Source organism: Capra hircus, chromosome 9 (assembly GCF_001704415.2).
Source record: "Capra hircus breed San Clemente chromosome 9, ASM170441v1, whole genome shotgun sequence".
Classification (NCBI taxonomy): Eukaryota; Metazoa; Chordata; class Mammalia; order Artiodactyla; family Bovidae; genus Capra; species Capra hircus.
The window spans coordinates 44,155,709-44,177,133 of record NC_030816.1 but is presented as its reverse complement, the minus strand read 5'-3'; the positions used below and the strand labels follow the sequence as shown (position 1 = coordinate 44,177,133).

Here is a 21,425-nt window from a genome sequence, read left to right as displayed (position 1 = left end):
CTGTTTCATTTTGTATTATTAAGCCCTGCTTTCTTGGTAGGAAAACTGGCAGAAATATGAAGAGGTGCAGTAATAGACTTTTTCTTACAGTCGTTGTATAGACAGCTTCGGGGTCGTCCTCTATAACCCGGGACAGGCCAAAATCTGACACTTTACAAACAAGATTGCTGTTGACAAGAATATTGCGAGCTGCAAGGTCCCTGTGAACATATCCCATATCAGCCAAATATCTCATTCCAGCAGCAATTCCTCTCAGCATTCCTACTAACTGAATGACTGTAAATTGCCCATCGTGTTTCTACAGGAAGACAAAAATGAAAGTCCAGTTAACCCAGTTTGAAAAGAGAAAAAAATTATCATGAAAAATGTCTGCACATAGTGATTTTCTGTCATATAAGAGGAATTACTACTTAATTTTCTACATAATATAGACATTTGTGAAAAGCAACAGGTGCTGATTTAAATAGTCAAATAATATAAAATAGAATTCTAGTAATCATTTATTTATATTGATATGTAACTGGTATTAATTAGTAGCTTCAAAGCATGCAAATCCAAAAGTATATGCTAATTTTTACATCAAAGTTAGAGAAAGTGAAAGTGAAAGTCACTCAGTTCAGTTCAGTTGCTCAGTCGTGTCCGACTCTTTGTGACCCCATGAATTGCAGCACGCCAAACCTCCCTATCCATCACCAACTCCTGGAGTTCACACAGACTCGCGTCCATCGAGCCCGTGATGCCATCCAGCCATCTCATCCTCTGTCGTCCCCTTCTCCTCCTGCCCCCAATCCCTCCCAGCATCACAGTCTTTTCCAATGAGTCAACTCTTCACATGAAGTGGCCACAGTACTGGAGTTTCAGCGTTAGCATCATTCCTTTCAAAGAAATCCCAGGGTTGATCTCCTTCAGAATGGACTGGTTGGATCTCCTTGCAGTCCAAGAGACTCTCAAGAGTCTTCTCCAACACCACAGTCCAAAAGCATCAATTCTTCGGTGCTCAGCCTTCTTCACAGTCCAACTCTCACATCCATATATGACTACTGGAAAAACCATAGCCTTGACTAGATGGACCTTAGTCGGCAAAGTAATGTCTCTGCTTTTGAATATTCTATCTAGGTTGGTCATAACTTTTCTTCCAAGGAGTAAGCGTCTTTTAATTTCATGGCTGCAATCTCCATCTGCAGTGATTTTGGAGCCCTCAAAAAATAAAGTCTGACACTGTTTCCACTGTTTCTCCATCTATTTCCCACGGAGTGATGGGACCGGATACCATGTTCTTTGTTTTCTGAATGTTGAGCTTTAAGCCAACTTTTTCACTCTCCTCTTTCACTTTCTTCAAGAGGCTTTTTAGTTCCTCTTCATTTCTGCCATAAGGGTGGTGTCATCTGCATATCTGAGGTTATTGCCTGTCCATTTCTTTGTGACCCCACAGACTATATAGTCTATGGAATTCTCCAGGCCCGGATACTGGAGTGGGTAGCCTTTCCCTTCTCTAGAGGATCTTCCCAACCCAAGGATTGAATCCAGGTCTCCCACATTGCAGGCAGATTCTTTACCAGCTGAGCCACAAGGGAAGCCCAAGAATACTGGAGTGGGTAGCCTATCTCTTCTCCAGCAGAAACCCAGGAATCGAACCAGGGTCTCCTGCACTGCAGACAGATTCTTTACCAACTGGGCTGTCAGGGAAGCCCCAAAATAAAAGCACAGATCATCAGGAAGTTAGGAAATGAAATATTAAAAAAAAAATCCCTGACAGCTAAGCACTTTACCCACTTGCTAAAAATTTACATAAATAGTCTAAAAATATATAAAAGGATAAAGACACATATATTAGATTTTTTTTTCCAAACGGTAAAAAAGGAAGGGTGAAAAAATTTTTTAGTAAAAATGGAGTGAAATTAAGAGGTAGAAAGGGATTGTACCAGCTGACTGTTTTCATCTTCTACTTTTCATTGTTGTGCTTTAGGTAGGAATATTACTTGCAACAAAGATTCCCTGAGGTAGATGTGCTAATAAATGGGATTGAGAACTCTTTGCAACCAACTGGCAACCATATATTTCTAACTTATTTTTAACTCAGATTTCTCCAGTTGAATTCCAAATACGATGCAAGCTGACAGTGGTTTGAATGGACGAATTTGCTAAGTGATGCCTTCTTCTAAATGTTGACAGGTATGCATATTAACAAGACATAGCATGTCAAAATCCTCTTAATGCTTATTAATCTGGATTGAATGTTCCATTCTAGATCATGTATGATCTCTACATGTTCTCTTCCTCTTACTATTTTCTCTTCGCCCTTTGAAAAAAGGTTAACACCTCTTCATGATCTTAGATGAAAAGTCTGAACATAAAAATATGCATGTTTTTACATTCAGAATTTATTATTTATAAAAATAACATACTTTAAAATGGTAATAATTTTTTATTTTAAGCTTGATGTTCATATAACACTATAGTAGAAATGGTTCCACAGAGCAGAGTCCTACCAACATTGAACGGTTATCTCACTTTTCCTCTGTATTACCTCTGTATTTCATTTATAATTGTAAATTTCAAAAAGTAAAATGCTACTCTACAGCAGGTGTTCCAATTATAGGGCTTCCAGTATCCTCAGTATTTGCGGTAATATATCAATGGAAACTATTTTTAAATGGCATTATATCGCTTATATGCTCAAAAAATCTTTCTCAATCCAGTCTTAAGACTTTTTAAAGCTGCTTTTCAAAGACAATTTTGTGACCTGTTCAAGTTTCTACTGTTCACATTTTACACTGCAAAGAAAAGTTCAGAAAATTACATTGGTAACAGGCATAGTATATTTAGAATGGGAGAATAATTTTATTACCTACCCTGAGAAATGCATCTAGGGCTCCATTTTCCATGAATTCTATTACAATCATGACCGGCTTCCCTAAAATTAAAAAATACATACATATATATATATATAAGGAAAAAAAAAGTGTTGCTTCCAAAGCTGTAATGTAAACTTCAGATTTATTCTGTTTCTCACCCCAGATAAAATATCTAGTGCTCTTTTGAAAGACTGACTGGGTGAGTGGTGAGTATTTCTAACATTTCTAGTGCTGCTGCTAAACGCAGAGTCATTAACTGTCTGTTTGGAACATAGTCATGATTGATAAAATTAAACAATAAAAGTCAGTGTGTTCTTCTGACTCCTGTTTTGTGAATACAACTCAGAGAAAATGACACTTTACAGAAAATCGAAAGACTAAAATGTAATACATTTATGACTTTTGAAGATAAATGAAAATATCTGTCACTCCCATCTATCTATCAAATTTATTCTTTAATTCTCAACCTGCATTCATTTATCCATTTTTTGCCTGAGATGGTAGCACAATAGAAAATTATTTTAGTCAGTTACACATCCAAAGAAAAACTCATGAAAAATATGCAGTATATTTACAATTTGATTTTTTAGTATCTGTGAAATAACACTGATTTCTGACAGTCCATTTGGTAAATTAAATATACTGTCAATATGTACCTCTTGTAACAACCCCTTCCAAATGGACAACATTTGGGTGGTCAAATTGCCCCATGATGCTGGCTTCACATAAAAAGTCTCTCCTTTGCTTTTCCGTGTAACCAACTTTCAGGGTTTTTATGGCTACTGCAACATCTCTTTTCCCTGGGAGTTTCAAACGACCACTGCAGACTTCTCCAAATTCTCCTAAAGTAACAGAACAGGCAGGTGTATTTTAATTACAGAAATATCTCCTCTCTCAGAGTAACTGCATTCAATTCTTTAAAAACACTTTTAAAGTTTTTTAAACTGTTACACAAAGTCCTATTTTTTTTTCAACTGGCTTAACAAAAACTCTTTCAGAAACAACATTTAGGTTTGAAATACACTGCAAAATGGACACTGTTTACTGGAGTATAAGGGCACATTAGCAAATTCTACATATTGCTATTGTTTTCATGACTTGAAATACCAATACTTCTGAAAGATTTAAAAATCTGGAATTCATATGTACCTAGGTTTGCTAGATGTAAGGGACTTCATCCAAAATGTACAATTACTGTGAAGATACATTGTACACATAGAAAATAATTTTCCTTTTAAATAATTAATACATATTAATTTTCTACATGAAATTAAACAATACAACAGCTACAAATATAATAAAAAATAATAAAAATGAACACTTGGCAGGAAGATGATAAGTCAGAGGATATATATTCCATCAATATTCACAACATTCTAACTATTTTAAATATAAATTCATATATTCGATGGGCCAGAACTATTATGAAATAGCTTACAATAGAACAATATCTGAAAAATCCAACAAGAAACAAAAGATACACAATTCTCTGCACCACATGCTTCTTTTTCACTTTTTTTTTTCTTAAGATTTCATAAACAAGTACAGGCTCATTGCTTCCAACATTTCAGGTAAATGCAAAGGTTCTATACTTGAGGTATAATTATTTGCCTGTCATTATGATGTATGACTTTCGATCTTGGCTAAATGGAACAGCTGAACAAGGAAGCTACAACAGCCTTACCTGCGCCAATCACACGCTCAATTTTAATACAGGAGGCATCTAGCTCCTTGGCGAATTGATGGACAGCTCTATTTGGGTCCTCATAGGTTTCAGGGTCAATGTAGGTTTTGGTGCCTGGAAATTTAACTGTAATGATGTAAGAAAGCATGACTGTGATGAAGCAAAGCACTTATTGTGCAGTCAGCCCAGGAATTTCATTATGCAGAGTGCTCCTTGGAACAGTGAACTTGCTTCCACATCACCTGATTCACAGCAGTTTTAACAGACTACTTCAGTCTGCAGGCGTATAGGTATTATCTGCAAGCTTCTATAGGTAACATAGGATCCAGCTCATAGGTGACTAACTGAATTGCTTTTCCAGTAAATCAACAAAAGACAGCACCAAAATTCTCTGACATGACTCTTATCAGACTGGAGGTTTAATTAAATTCATTGCTATCATGGCATAGTTCAAGCCATATTGAGGTTTGTAATGGACTTGGAAACACATTTGTAAATCTATCAGTCAGTCAATCAATCAAATTAATACACTGGGAAAAGAAGACATTTCATTTACAGGTAGCCTACTACACTGACAGTAATATTAAAAACATTTAGACATCTTACTTATTCTTTTGGTTTATTTTTTTAAAGACCAACCACCGTTGACATATACATAAAATTAATACAAGCTGTGAGGGACTGCTATCACAAAACCAGAGAGAAATCTACTAAAGACACAGTTTCTTCTTCACCTTGAAGGGCAATAGAAGCCAAATGTACAAAGTGCAGAATAAAGTTAGAAAATTTACAATATTCCTGGGATCTGCTAACCATGTATGACAGCAATTTGAAAGAGGAATGGTTTATAAGAACTTTCAATTATAAGGCTCTGGAAGTTCTTAACTGCTATAAGGAGGTAGCCAATACACCTCAGAAAAGGTAGTCAAGATTCAAACAACATAGAATCACCTTAAAAGTTAAAATTGTCTTAAAACGCACCCAGAAGCATGCAGGTAACAGAATGCTATGTCAACTTTAAATCAATTACAATAATGTATTCCAAATCTAATCATTTGGTTAAAGACAAAGATAAGATAGATAGGCATATATTTGGTTATATTAATGCAATGAAAATAATTACACTATATCCTCAAAAAAAACTTTATTGTTTTTTAACAAAGCCACTGAACAATCTTTTCATTAAATCTTACTATTTGGAGAACAATATATTTCTTTATGTATTACACTGCAGCCTAACTGTGCTTATGTCATCACATCAACTTGAAATTATATTTTTAAAATAAACACATAACAAACAAAAAGAAGCAGAATGTATAAAGGAAAAATGGGATTTAAAAATCTTGATTTATTCTGTTGTAGTTGATTGTTTATCCAAAATTGATTGTCTTAAACAATTACTGTTGCAGTTTATAAAACTGACAGATGCTCATTTGTTACTAAAGCTGAACATGAGAAAAAAACACAAGAAGAAAAGAGAGAGGGGATAGAAAGAGAAAAGAGAGAAAAAGGAGTACAGGGAAGAGAGGGGGAAGAGAAAAAGAGAGAAGGGAAGAAAACAATAGGTTAACCTCCTAGATTGGCAGGCAGATGGAGAATGAGCCATCTTCTCCGTTTTATTCTTTCTTTCATTTTTTTTTTTTTGGTTTGATTTTGCGATAAGGGAGCTAGATTGGAGGTAACCTTCTGCATCTCAAACGGGTCTCTGATGGTTCTTTATTCAAGTTGTCACAAAACATTTTGACAGGCCAGAGCAATTTTGGCATAAAAACATGAAATACTGCCCAGCTTGGATTCAAAGACATTGTTAGAAGAAATGGTAGGAGGAAACAAAATGTAAATTGGAATTGGTTCACTAAACTCCTCCATTGTGTTTATATCTTTAAATGTAGCACTTGGGGCCATGTAGAGTGGAGGGCACCTGATACAAATGACTGGACATTCTATTAAATTCAGTGCTCTAAAAGCTAGTTAAATGGTTGCTTTCATGTTTCTGTAAAAATTCAATCTGGTGTCTTAGCACCTAAGAAAATTGTCTGTATACTAAAGGAATAAAAGGACACCAACTTGTAAATAGCTGGTGACCACAGTGTTGTACTTTATGTACTATAAATACAGTCATAAAATCAAATAAAATGCCTGGTTCTCATCAAATGACAAGAAAAGATATCCTTGTATAAAGGGTGATTCAAAAATATCAAGGATTTACCAAGATAGGATATCTTAAGTGTATTTCTTTCATTATTCGTTTAAAAATGGATGTTTTAAAATAAGAACAATTTTGACGCAGTTTCTGAATATTTTGGTTTGTTGCTTATCTTGATTTAAGAGTGTGAGCTTTTTGTGTTTTAGTATCTCATTTACATCTCTCATGAATCTTAAATATCTTAAAACCACCACTGATATTTTACTCTAGAGATGAAAACTGTTTATATACACAAGTTCCAGTTTATCTTTTCTATGTTAGCAGGTAAAACATGCAGCTTTATTTTTTCTAATTACAAACTGGATGTCAAATGCGAAAAAAGGGAATGACATCAAAATATTAAAACTGAATGATGACAGTTAAGCAGAAAGCTATACAACATGTTTTAGGTAAGCCATGTCTTAATTTACCTTCAGCATTAACTTGCAAGCTAAAAGCAAATTAACCAAGAGGCAGTATTTGATCATTTGGGGATGTCTTGGATATCTTCAATAAGCAAAGAAAAGTGACATACTGATTAAGGTATTATTAAATGATTCTTCCATCAAATTATTCACATATGGGTAGAATCTGGGATTCCAGGAACTATAGTCTCATGTTACTCTCTTCTATATATGTTTACTGTCATCTATATACAAACTTGACACAAAAATTAAGGCATTCAAGTTTTGATCCTCTCCTTCCTGTCTGGGGAAGTGTTAAAAGTATTCTCTCATGTCATGAAAGAGAAAAACATGTAACTTCCACTTTTTCTGCATATCCTCTAGCTATAAACAGCCTATGATACTCTCATCACTGGGACTTGTCACAAAATCACTGCCAGTTAGCAAGAGGAAGCACCAACATTAGGAATATGTCAATAATCCCAGGAGAAGGGTCATAGAATCACATGTGTTCAGCCATAATCAGGGGCAGATTTAAGTTTAGTGTGGCTTAAAGCTTTTGCAATTTGGGATATTCTCTTTAAGAGAAAAGATTCTACACGCTAACTTGTTAGGACTCTTTCAGGGCCTTGAAAGGAGTCTGCGAAAACCAGGGGCCCTGAAACTTCATCATGATAAAGCCCCCTCTGGTCATAACTTTTACTATAATTTTTAGAGTCCTAATACACTCCCTGGCTTCAGCGGTTCGAATTATACAGTTTCATCATTGATTTGAATATGTATTATGTAAAGACACTTCTCTTTTGAAAACTAAAGTCAAGGGAACTCTTGGTTCAACAATTAATAACATGCTGGAGAAACTTAGGAATAATAATGGTGTTCATACTGTGTTTTTTCAACCACACACTTCCTTGATTTATGCTACATCTTCCCATGACTTAAGAATCAGGACATGACAATATCTTCTTAGATACTGACACAAGAATTTGATGAGTAACACAAAAATAGATGTCATTCTTGTGCCATTTATAGAAAATTTATCTACCCATGAGAAATTTTAGTAAGGAGTATGGTTACTAAGAAAAATTATACATAAATTATTTTCAATGTTTTCAAGGATTAAAAATAGGGATACTGAAGTTGGATAAGAGCATCATCCATTGGATGTTACTTTGGCTGCAAAAAGTCAACATTTACTCTCAAAGCTCTCAGGGTTTCACTTGCCATCCATGTGCAACAACAATAAGATTAATGCAGTTGAGCATCTTTTTTTTTTTTTTTTGGTTTCCTGAGCTATGTTCTGATATAATTTCTAAAATGAACTTTAAGAATCAGGTAGCTCAAATCCACAGGAAAACATGAGTACTGAATCCTATTATTACACTATTTGTGTCTCAAAATATCTACCTGTGATGGCCAGTTTATAGTAGATGGACAGAGAGAGGTTCCTTAGTTTTTCATTATAGCATCACTCACTGCATAGAAAAAAGGGCCTATCCTTCTAACTTAAAATGAATTCCTGAGCTAGAACATGGGCGCATGCAACATTTAATGAATCATTATTAGGATGATATGAAACACTTGGGCAAAGATTGCAAAAGGAACAATTGTGACATAAAAGCTGCTGAACATCCTTTCAGTTATATTAAAATTTCTTATGTGAGATTACATTTCTGAATATATTTTTAAAGAATTCACATTATATTTTCATTCTACATATTTGTTCAAATGCTTTAAAGCAACATTTTGAGCTCATGGTATATTTTCAAGCCTGATGCATCAGGAATTTATTCATGCCAATGCTGACAACCAGATTTCTGTATTAACTGGGGTAAATAAATAAAGAAAAGCCAAACACTTACAATGAAAGTAAAGCTCTTCATCCCCTTCTTGGTCAGCTTTGCTATAACCACAGTGCCTGGAAAAAAATAAAAGTTTTGATGATCTCAATCAATAATCTAGCTTTGTGTATTTAAAATTCAGCATGATATATCTTAATTACTTAAAACTTGCTAGTTAGAGCTATAAACAAAATATATAAACTTTCTGTCCATAGTTCTGAACTCAATAATAATATAGCAATTCACATGATTTGAAAAATGCAAAGAATATAAAGTGTGAGACAGTATGGAAGGGACCTATTTCACAGATTTATATTTACCAATGAGTGAATATTTGCTCATATTTTTTTCCTGAAAAACAGCAACAACAGATTTTAAATGGCTTCCACAAACCATTAACTAAAAGAGTAAATCTTTCTCCAGGTGTCTCCTATATTTATTACAAAAATCAAACTCTGAAAATAACTAATAAAGAGTCACCTAATAGAAATGACACTACTCATTCCTCTTCTGACCTTGGGAGAATGAAAATTTATTGACCTTTAGTGTTTCATATGAGACAAAGAATAACTGCATTTACTAGTAAACATTCTAAACTAAACAATAAGTAATAGGCTGACATAATTCTGAAAAATCAATACATTTTATGTTAGAGATTAGAATGAATTTGTGTTCTACCTTCTTCCAATGATGAAGCCAAAGACCATGAAGACCAAAATGATAGTCCCGGCCACTGCAACCACAGCAATTATAATAACAGGATTCTGTTCACTTGAGACCGCCGTAGCTGTAAACAGAAAAAAAAAAAAAAAAAAAAAGGCTCAATAAAATACTCAATACTATTCAAGAACTTGAAAGATTAGGCAAAATCTTATAAGCAAGATATCTACGCTATTAAATTCACCTCTAACTTAAATAAATGTATTCTATTGTAACAAATTTAAATAAACTTTTTTTTTAACATTTTAAGTAAGTGGTAAGCACAATACTTTCATCTATTTTATATTCTTCAGCTAGGAAAGATCCCTGCAAAATGCCTTGTTGAATGGTGATCCCCTGCTTAATTGTTGGAAACTTAGTTATGATCCAAGAGATAAAGATTTTTCATTTACAATTGCTAGTAAATCCCCATTTTTCCCCTCAGTAAGGTACTTGATCCCGCTGTGTCTATTTTCCTGGTGTGTAAAATAAAAAAAGAACCCAAATAACATACTCTCGGCATTTTTCAAAGTACCTTAAATGATTTATCTCTCACATCATCAATATAGAATAAAAATCATGATGTAATCATAGCAAATCAATGAGTTTATAATTCACCTTAATTCAGGAAAATAAACAGAATTACTTATATTAATTTGACAAAGTATGCAATGCACACATTTGAGAGTTTAAGATTACAGAGAAGCTAGGCTGTTTACGGAAGAGCCAACTTTCTCCAAGTACTGTAAAAAACATTTTAGCATTATCTAATTGTAGATACTTCCTGTACAAGGCTAAGTAATTCTTCTACGCTTGTTAAGGCAAGCCCAGCTGAATCTTTCTGAGAGTCTCTCTGGGAGCAGTATATGTTTACATGTCCTTTAAAACAGCCTCTGATTCTTATTCTTCATCAAGTCACATGGCCTTCTCACTTGTATTTTTCCAAATTAGTGAAGTTTTACTTATCTGGCAATTCACATTTGTCATATTTTCCCCAGAATATTCTATTTTCAATACTAGTATAAGTCTAATAACCAAATGGATGCAAAACAGTAAAAATGTATATTTCAATAGATGATTTAGTTACAGATTAATATCTAATATAATGAAAACTAATATAGTTTGTTTATTTCTGAAACAATCAATATCTGTAAACTTTCAGGTAGGATGGAAAATACTACTCCTTCTTAGTGGTGGCAAGGGACTTGGTCTCCAGAGCAGTAAATTATATGTAGGCAGAATGTGTCTTGCTACAATAGGCAACATAAAGGTGTTGATTTTTTTTAAATTGGTCTTTCTCTCTCTATCTATGTCTCCCTCCTTTTGACAACTCCTCTCTTAATTTTGTATACTTATGCTAACTATAGATAGCTCTTATGTTGAAACACCAGTAAAAATAGCTCCAGTGTAATAAGTTTCTGAAAAGAGATATTATACACACTCCCTAAGTCAGGACCTGCTGATTTGCTCCCTGAGAGAATGAAACAAGGGAAAAGGAAAAAGAAGAAAAAGAAAACAACTTGAAAGCTTTAATTTCTGAATTACTGCCTATTATGATTCAACAGAGCAAAGATGACTTCAAGTAATTTTGTTGCTTTGGTTTTTTGTTTTTATCTTTCTTTTAATATATATTTAGAGAGCGACTTCCCTTTCACTTTTCACTTTCATGCACTGGAGAAGGAAATGGCAACCCACTCCCATGTTCTTGCCTGGAGAGTCCCAGGGACGGGGAAGTCTGGTGGGCTGCCATCTATGGGGTCACACAGAGTCGGACAAGACTGAAGTGACTTAGCAGCAGCAGAGAGGAAAAAGAATGGAGTAGTTTTGTTCATGAGGAAGGAAAAAATTAAACACGTATGTGTCGAAATTATTTCCATTCAGTTTGTCCCGTGGGTCTAATTCTTTGCTTGTCTTAGACTCTGTTCTGCCCTTAGCGTCAGAAACACAACTCCAGTGAGAAAACTGAAGTCAGGTGAATGGTGAATTAGAAGTTGTGAATATTTACTTATATGTTTTTAAATATAGTTAGGATCACACTTTAATCTTATGACAGTCACTATTTATGATTCATATTTTCATCTGTTTCATGGATAACACATTTAAAAATAATTTAGATGTCATAATCACTATACCACAGTTTAAAAATTGTAAAATTGGTAGCAGTGGTTCTGTGTAGAAGGGGATTTTAGGATATACGTAAAATGGAATACTATGTTTAAATTTCCTTTCCAATCAGTGCTCAAGTAACTTCTTTTGGGTAGATCTTCCTAGCCCTCCTTCCTAGCACAAGAGTCACTGTTTCCTGACGCTATGATAGCAATGGGCCGTGCACTCCACCAGTGCTTAACCGTATGGCCAGAACTTGTGAGCAAGTCTCTCTCACTAACTGAGCACATCAAATGTGCTTGTGTGTTTCTGTGCATCCCTAATCCCTAGCACAGTAACCTGTGTGCTAAATCAGTAGTTCTTAAAGCATGTCTGGGAAACCTCAGAAGCTTTCCAAGGTATCTGCAAGGTCAACTATTTTCACATAATAAAATGTTATTTGTCTCTTTCACTTACTCTCACATGCTCACAAGTGCACCTTTGAGTTTTCCAGAACTTAGATGACAAGTGATAATGTCATCATTCTGCTGGCTAATGAAATGTGTGTTGTGAATACTTGTGTTTTAAAATTTTCTCAGTTTTAATTTTTAAAATGGTGAATAATAAGTAATATAACCCAAATAATCAAAATCTATTTGGGGATCTTCAATATTTTTTAATAGCTTGTAAGCCTTCCCAAGACCAAAACACTTGAGAATGGTTGTACTAAATAATGAAAGCTGACATTCAAAGCTGTCTGTGTTGCTAGGCACTGCACTTGGCACTTTGTGTACATTAACTTATTCAATCCTCACAATCGGTCTGAGAGTTGGGTGTTACTCTCTTAGCAACTTGGGCACAGAGAAATAGCTCATCGAAAGTCCCACAGCCAGACATGGCAGAGCTGAAATGTGAAACCAAGGATATTTCTACTAGCTTCAACTGATACTGATAACTTGTTTTTTGATTAACATGATGTGTTCATTTCTTGCTTACTTAATGAGTGTCTTCTATGTGTCAAGCACTATATTAGGTACTTGTAAGACTAAAGTAAGAAATGGGAGATATGGATTCTTCTTTCATCAAACTTTACCCTCCAGTGGAGAGAATATTCTGATGATAAAAATCACCAAATCCTTTCTAATGCAAAATGCATTTTTAGCATTAGTTTCATGTGCTCATTTGGGTTCTACTGCTGCTGCTGCTGCTAAGTCACTTCAGTCGTGTCTGACTCTGTGTGACTCCATAGACGGCACTTCATGTCAATCTCTATGATTGTTAGTTATTTCATTTTTAAATAATGCAATCAGATCTATGAATCTCAGTAGGTAATAAATAATAAGTCCATGGGATTTTTCCAGGCAAGAGTATTGGAGTGGGGTGCCATTGCCTTCTCCGAAGTGGAAAATTACTAGAACACATTTAACAGAAGACCACTCAAATGTTTAAATGTTAATAGAGTAAAAGACTTTAATATTTTAGAGGCGCTGAACTTAGATATTCTCATGTTTAATCTTACATACTCCATTTTAAAAAGGTAATAAAGAATACTGATATTAAGTTTATCACATCAAGTTATATGAAATCTTTTTCAATGAATGACTTTTGTGTTTATATTTCTATATAACTGATTTACATTTAAAATATATTTCAACATATGTTTTATTAGTTGAGGTTGCCAGTTACTGCTCAATTTAAAAATATAACAAAATATTTTGAAAAAATACTACTGTTAGTAAACTTACTAAGCATGAACTAATGTAAAAGAATAACAATTTATTCTACCTTTTAGAGTATCTAGAAAAATATTCTCCCAAAATCAAAATAACTCTTTAATCAAAATTACATTGACTTAATTTACTAAAAAATCTTCCTATTAAAAACTGAAAAAAGGAAATAATATAATATTTTAAGCTAATTTTTGTATAGAATTCCATGAAAAATTAGATTGGCAAGGAGAGAAGGAAGTAACAGTGGGGTGAACCTAATATGTGAATAACATTGAGAGAAATAAAAAAACTTTCAAAATACAGAAACATACCCTGAGGCTTCAACCTAGGTGAAAAACAACCAGCACTGGTACTCAAGCTGTTTTAAACCTTGTCCTCTGACAGTAAACTGGGATGTGCAGCCTAAGATACATCTGTTTATTTGTGACACACTCTAGTTACAAGTATTTTTTGTTATGATCCTATGTTGCATTATAAAACACCAAATGGTAAAGGGGACTTGAGATTTTGGTGACGTTCTATTTTTAAGCTGGAGTGGAATATACAGAGATATTTAGTTATTCTTCTTAATATTTCATATATTCTTTAAATATATTATTTACTATGCTTGAAATATTTTATAAAACTGAAAAAAACAGATGACAAAAGTAAAAATAAATACAAAGTCTTCCTCCTGAATGGCAAGTTTTGAAATCATTGTTAAAATTCAAGTAGCTTCAATTAACCCTGATTTTTATAAATTATCTTTCTCTGGCCCATCTTGGTATACTTTCTGGCTTCATTTAAGGGTGTCTATGAAGCGGCAGCTTTGACTGACAACTAGAAGAAGAGCATTTGAGGGTCTATGAATACAGCTTGTGTCAATACACTTTTGAGCAAGCCTTGCTTCTGCTTCTGACTTAATCTTTTCAAAATAAACCCAGTACGTATTAAAGAAATTAGATCAAAGTTTATAACATCACAAAATAGCAAGTTTTAAAGTATTATTCTGAATAACCTTTACAAAGTATATAGATATATATTTATATGTACATATACATTCAGGGCCTCCCTGATTAGCTCAGCTGGTAAAGAATTTGCCTGCAATGCCGAAGACCTAGATTCAATCCCTGAGTTGGAAAGATCCCCTGGAGGAGGGCATGGCAACCCACTCCAGTATTCCTGCCTGGAGAATCCCCATGGACAGATGACCCTGGTGGGCTAAAATCCATGGGGTTGCAAAAAGCCTGACATGATGGAGAGATTAAGCACAGCACAGCACATACATTCACCCTTAAATGTAAAAATCACCTTGAACTAAGTCATGACACTCAATATTGAAATAAAAATTATGCCAGCGTTATAGAGATAAGAATCCAAACCAAAGGTGGTAATTACCTTCAAACATTTTACCTGTAGCTTCCTCTAGTGTAGCAACGTCAAGTCTGGGACTGTAATTTCCATAACCAGCAGCAGTAAAAGCCCGAATCTGGAAAACATACACTGTTCCTGGCTTCAAGTTATTAATGGAGGCTGAAGTAGACTTGGTTTTTAATGTCGAGTAGGTCCGTTCCCTTTGATCCTGGAAACAATATATACAGGGAATATTTAATTGTGATTACAACCAGACAATTTGACAGCCAATTCTTGCAATTTATTTCAATTTGCTGCATTGTTTTTATAAAGGCTACATTGTACCCTGTGGAATATTGGAACACTAAGCCGTTTCTCAGATAATATTAAATGTAAATGTGAGCACATGCCTTTGTTCTACAAATTTCAAAGAGAAATAATTTTTTTTAAAACACTTATGATGTTTTGAGTCGTTGCTTTGTTGGTAGAGGACATAGTGGCAAGAACTATTTAGTCATAAATATAATCAAATATCCTTTTGACCAAAATATAACTCCACTTTTGTAAAATCTATGGTTCAGTAGAAATCTTCACTTCATAATACAGTTCTCTTAATATCATTCCTGAATGTTATTCAGTAAACAAAAAGCCATATGTTAAAAATTAACAAAGGTATTAAATCAAGAAATTTAGCTAACCACCACGAGCATAGTGACACATCAATTGTTTTCATTAAAACCTACACTTCTCACAGGATAAAAGCACTTTTGCAAAATAGCATTTAATGGAATATTTGAAGTTATCAATGTAAGACTTATTGTTTTAAATATAAAACAATATATTAGATACTTTATGATTCAGCAGTATTTTAAATATCTTAGTTTCTCCATTTTTCAGATATGAAAACTGAGACTTGCAGACTTTAAATATGTTTATCATGTTATATATGATAAGTAAGAATAAAATAATATAAAAATTCAAAGAATATAAAAACTCCATAAAACAATATTTAAATGAATAAAAATTTAAAACAGTTGATATGATTCTAATGTGCTCTTTATAAAAAAGTTATAAAAACTACTCATTAAAATATATGATTCTAGATAGGTTCTTACTTGTTCAATAATAAAACCTGCACTTAACTGTGTCTGGTAATAAAACTATTCAGTGAAATTTAAAAATGTCAATCTGGTTGTTTGAATTATAATATTTGCAAAGCTGTAAATAAATGTATAAATAGACTGGACTTAGTAAAGCTGATCTATACTGTCTGCATTATAATCATTTATAAAAATAGTTATATATATAAATATATAAAATATATAAATATATAATATTATAAATATATATTTATCTAAAATAAATGAATGAGGAAAAACTGGTATTAGATGACATAATTATATATATATATTACAGGCTTACATATATTATGAAGCAATAGTATTATTTGTAATATTATTTTGTAATTTGCAAATTCAATAAACAGATATTCTGTTTCTGTCATGCAAAAAAGTAACTATTTAATCAAATTTATTCCAGATTTGTAAAATGTTGTGTTGCACTGTAAGAAACTTTACTCTCACTAACCACCTAACATATTTTTAAAACACATTTCATTGTTTTTGAAATCTGATGAAATTTCAGAAGAAACTGTAACTGTCAGAGCTCACTGGAAAACAGGCATAACAAAACCAAAACTAAAATCAAGGATCCCATTAGAAATACATTTGATGGAATAAGAAATGTATCCTCTGGTACAAAAATTAAGTATTTAAAATGTAACTTTGGCCATGGAAGTTATGTATTCATAAAGTAAACAATAAGTAAAAATATAACAAACTTAAAAACTCTGTTTCTCCATTAAAGTGAAAAACAAGTATCCATTGCCAAGGGTTAGCACTGTCTGCATTTAAATGATTCAATCAAGTCAATTCAGTCCCCAAATATTTACAGAGTTTCATGTTTCTATTATGAAATTTTATCTAAATGGTTAAAACGGTTATGTATATTAGAGTACTTTAGCTAATTAAGTCAATAATAACAATAATGCACTATTACTATTACTACTAGCAATAATAATAATTCCATGTTTCAAACCTTGAATCAGGTTTTCTTTGAGAGGGAGACTAGAATATTTGTGAACAGGGGTGTGTCAGTCTTTCTGTCTTTCTCTAGATGGGTCAGAAGTAAATAAACTCAAACATGGAGTTAACATTCCTATTTACTAAAATTTAGCCATTACAGGGGACTGAAGGAGCAGCACTTGAGTTTTAGCCACACTACTTTTTCATGGAGAGAGGGGTGTAAAGAAATGATAGACATCACTAGCATGATTAGTATAACTTCAGGAGGAATTTAACAGAATGAAATATAATCACCTGACTACATATTTATTACAGAAAAGTCTTTTTTTTTTTCAAATTACTAAATTATTTGAGGCCACCATCATTATCAATGAAACCACATACATAAAATAAGTCATGACGGGCTCAAACAGATAACCTCAAAGAAACATTTTCAGAAACACATTGGGCTCTGTGGTTTCTGTGGTACTAAACATCCTATATCTAATAATTAAGATATCAAAATTTGAATTCCTAAACACACTACTAGTGGAATATTTTCACTGGTGTAACACAAAAACTTAATTCACAGAAACCATCATTATAATAATGAGCCAGAGATTCAGGGAGAGGGTTATTAAAATTGGCTAGCATCAACTATCCATTTTGAAGCAGCTCCAAACAGTTGGTATTATAATGACCAGCTTTAGTCGACAGTGCAGTAGGATGACATGAGACACAGCGAGCATCATACATGGTTGTACGTTTCAGCAGTTCTTAGCACTTACTTTCTCGTAATACTTGATTTCATATTCGGTGATGACTCCATTGGGATGTTCGGGTTCCTGCCAGGAGAGCTCCACACTCCGCTGCAGCACTCTCTCCTTCATTACTCCGCTCACTTGCGAGGGAGCTGTTTGGACAAGATGTGTCAATAAACAATGAGAAAATTCACTGGATGCCTCAAATCAAGTGTCACAACTGATCAGTCCCATGCTGTGCCAGTTTCATTAAGGTAAAAGAAAGCACCTTTTCATAGCTCACAATTCAAAAGCTAATGAATATTCAAACAGGACCTTATTACTGTTCATAAACCTTAATAGAAATTTAAATTAAAGTGCAAACAGCAGAAGATAGCATTGTTCAAGTTAGTGAAAAATGGAAACGATGGGGTTGAGAACGACAATTAAGCAAATAAATGCTAATTAAGGCTACAAAATATGATTTCAGATTGATCTCCAGTGATAAACTAAGTCCAAATATTTATTTCATATACAATGACAATACACTTTTTTAAAGAAAAAATAATTTAATGCTGTTCCAGGTAAAGTATACGGAATGGCTACTTTCATCTTTAATGAAAGGAATCACACTTTAAAAGAAATGGTTTTATGTTTGACATGTATGTGTCTGTGTGTGTGTGAGTGTGTTCCCAAGAATTCTAATTAACCTTGGAAAAAATTTTATACTTCATTAGGTCAAGATGCAAGAAAATGCTAAGGCTTCTGTTACTTAAATATCAATACGTATGCGTGAACACATACATACACACACACAAATGCTTGCACATGTAATTTATACCTATGTAACCTAGGCTTCAAGCTTTAATAAAAGTAATTCAAGCTACAATTTTGCTTTTTCTTTCTATACAGATAATAATATGCTTAGAATTCTTTCAACCTAATTAGTGGCATATACTCTTGTTGGTAGCTAAGACTGTGGAATGTAGGAAACTAATTCGCTCTGTCTAATTTGCTCAGTGATGATTAACTAGTTGTCTTCTCTGTCTAAATGAGTAGTCACACTGGCTTGGCTGGATTTCAGTGGGGTCATTATGTTTCATGTATCATGCTCTATCTCATTCTGTAAAATATTTTCAGGCTGTTAATTTAATTTTCAGATGTCCAAAATTGTTAATAATCCTGCTGACAGAAAAGCAATTAAATGGGGCTAAAGCTGTTTAAGCAAGCTTCTGATGTTTATCCCTTTGGCTTTATTTTGTTTCTTCTACTTCTTAATATTTTCTTATATCAATGTCGAGAAAAAACATTTGTCACTGCTTTCTGGCTTGGCGATTTTGAGGGAAGGACCTGGAAGATGCATGACTCCCACTTCCTCTCAGATTACTAACAAAAGCATAACTAGGGCAGATTAAGTGGAACAACTTTCCCTTTAGCGGCATGCAGCTGAAGTACTCAACATACTGTGTTTACAGACTAACTGTGTTTCTGATATGCTTCCAATAAAGCCAATTTCTATTAAGAAATCTTATTTTTTTCCCATGACTTTTAAAATCTTAATATATGCAATGAAGAAATATTTGTTTCTAAAGTGATTTATCTCTCCACCCAAAACATTTTTAGCATCTCAGCAACTATGTGGTTCAAGAAGTTGCATCCCCAAACCACAGCCTTGGGAAACACAAACCTCAACTAGTGGTGAGATAAGGTCTTATTGATACTTAGCCAGTAATCTCTAATAGTCTAATTTACTTAAAACTACTTATAAAATCTGTGCGTGCTGCATGCTAAATTGCTTCAGTCGTGTCCGACTCTTTGCGACCCTGTGGACTATAGCCCACCGGGCTTCTCTGTCCATGGGATGGTCCGGGCAAGAATACTGGAGTGGGTTGCCATGCCCTCCTCCAGGGGATCTTCTCGACCCAGGAGTCCCATTGCCATTTCTTGGTTCTTTTTACCTGAGAAGCCCCATAAAACCTGTATTTTATTTTCTATCAGTTAAAAAACAGAATGCAGCACAGGTGAGAATACTACAATAGTCCATACGTAAATTACTCAGTGAGGCTGCTGGGCCTCCCATCAAGGTGTATGGCATGATGTGTGCCATTTGGAAATAGGTTAGATGGAAATTGGTTACGGCTAATTTCTAGGTCTCTTTCAGGAACACAGGTAGCTTCATGTGATTTGGAAGTGTAAGTCAAACTATAAAGCATTTTGCTTCGTTTCTATTACTAAACAATAAGATGAGGGAGACTAGACACTGAATCCTGCAACATATCCTGCAGACTTGAGGTATAAATGTACCTAACTTAGTCTCTGACATGTTGTAGCAAGATATAAGCACAGAATGAGATGTGATTTCTGCAAGTTATACATTAACATTATACTCATTATTTCACCCTGACAAAGAATTTACCAATAAAATGATGATAATTGAGGATTGAGGGGGAAAGATGCCCAAAAGGTACTTGAAATATATAGTATTTTGAAGCCTATGGTACTTTTGTATGAGGAGTCATATCTGTCAGTGACTATACTCCTGATTTCCTGTGTATTTCATATTTTAAAAAATTTATCCCTTGCTGATACTGTATCAAGTCACACATTTAAGAGTCAGAGGCAGAAGTACTAGCACATAGCCCTTGAGAATAGATAAACTGCATGATAGGAAAGATAGAAAAATCTTTCCCTATCTTATGTCCTTCAAATACAACACTTTGGTACATAAAAATTGATAATATTTTCCCTTGTGCTTCAAAATCTCAGGCATAGAGAATATACATCTCACAAGATGTACAGTTTATAAACAAAATTATCTCTAAGCTAATCAGATTCTAGCAGTCATTCTTTTCAGATAAAGTTATACACAGAAGTAAAATTGAAGAAAGAAATCTTAAAACACATTGATTTCTATGGCTAATATATTTTACCTGATAAATTAATCACACTGTGACAGTTTCACTAATATGCTCTTACACCAAAATAGTCAATTAACTACAACCTGAAGTTCATTTTGAAAAGAATATGCATACAACTAACCAAATTATATCCATACTTAAGAACCAAAATGGCATTATGACATTTAAATTATAATTTTCAAAATAAAGTGAAATCAAATCTTTTGTAATTGGAATAAATGTGAAGCTAATAAATATTAAACAGCAATAATAAATTTCCTTCGTTGGAAAATGTAGGGAAACAGGCAAGATTTTAAACATGACTTTGTAGTAGGATTTCTAAAAAATGATTAAGAGATTAATTTCTCACCTCAGTTTCTAGAAATGTTCAAATATAAAAATTCATTTCAACTGAAGGAACAGATGGAACATTTTGCCCTTAATTATTTTCAAGACTTATTGGGGACATATTTGGAGTCTATAAAATGACAGTGAATGATGATCTTGGAAAATACAGAAATGGTTTCCGTGTTTTAAAGTGGCAGATCTCAACAGCATAAAAACAAAGTCGATAAAGTTGATGCCACAGAAAAGCAAAAGTTGAATAACAAGCCAAAAGGTAAATTTGTGGGCAATGGGATCGCTAGTATAAGTCTTTGAATTGAAAACAATCAGTAAGAATGGTGGGTTTATGTACACCCCTAACCAATCAATATTTTAGAGATTCTGAGATGTAAGCACTCATGCATGATCTTTGATCTCAATTTTCAATTAAAATCCAAGTACTAAAAAATATATTTAAATTACAAGATGGAATGTACTTATAGGGTTTCCCAGGTGGCCAAGTGGTAAAGAATCTGCCTGCCAAGCAGGAGACTTGGGTTCAATACCCAAGACTGGGTTGGGAAGA

The 21,425-nt window shown here is 33.7% G+C and overlaps 1 protein-coding gene across 4 annotated transcripts in view; it reads right to left on the bottom strand.

The window, feature by feature from the left end:
• EPHA7 (EPH receptor A7) overlaps window positions 1-21,425 on the bottom strand; it is a 213,485-nt gene that overhangs the window by 20,881 nt on the left and 171,179 nt on the right. The window contains exons 6-13 of one of the 4 annotated variants that reach the window (XM_005684669.3): window positions 17,667-17,791; window positions 14,861-15,044; window positions 9,648-9,756; window positions 8,991-9,046; window positions 4,540-4,653; window positions 3,512-3,697; window positions 2,853-2,914; window positions 89-298 (exon numbers count right to left, since the gene is read on the bottom strand). In XM_005684669.3, coding sequence (XP_005684726.1) covers window positions 89-298; window positions 2,853-2,914; window positions 3,512-3,697; window positions 4,540-4,653; window positions 8,991-9,046; window positions 9,648-9,756; window positions 14,861-15,044; window positions 17,667-17,791 — 1,046 coding nt within the window. Of the gene's footprint in view, window positions 1-88; window positions 299-2,852; window positions 2,915-3,511; window positions 3,698-4,539; window positions 4,666-5,668; window positions 5,985-8,990; window positions 9,047-9,647; window positions 9,757-14,860; window positions 15,045-17,666; window positions 17,792-21,425 lie in introns of those variants that run through there. The other 3 variants (XM_005684668.3, XM_005684670.3, XM_013966476.2) reach the window with 3 other exon arrangements.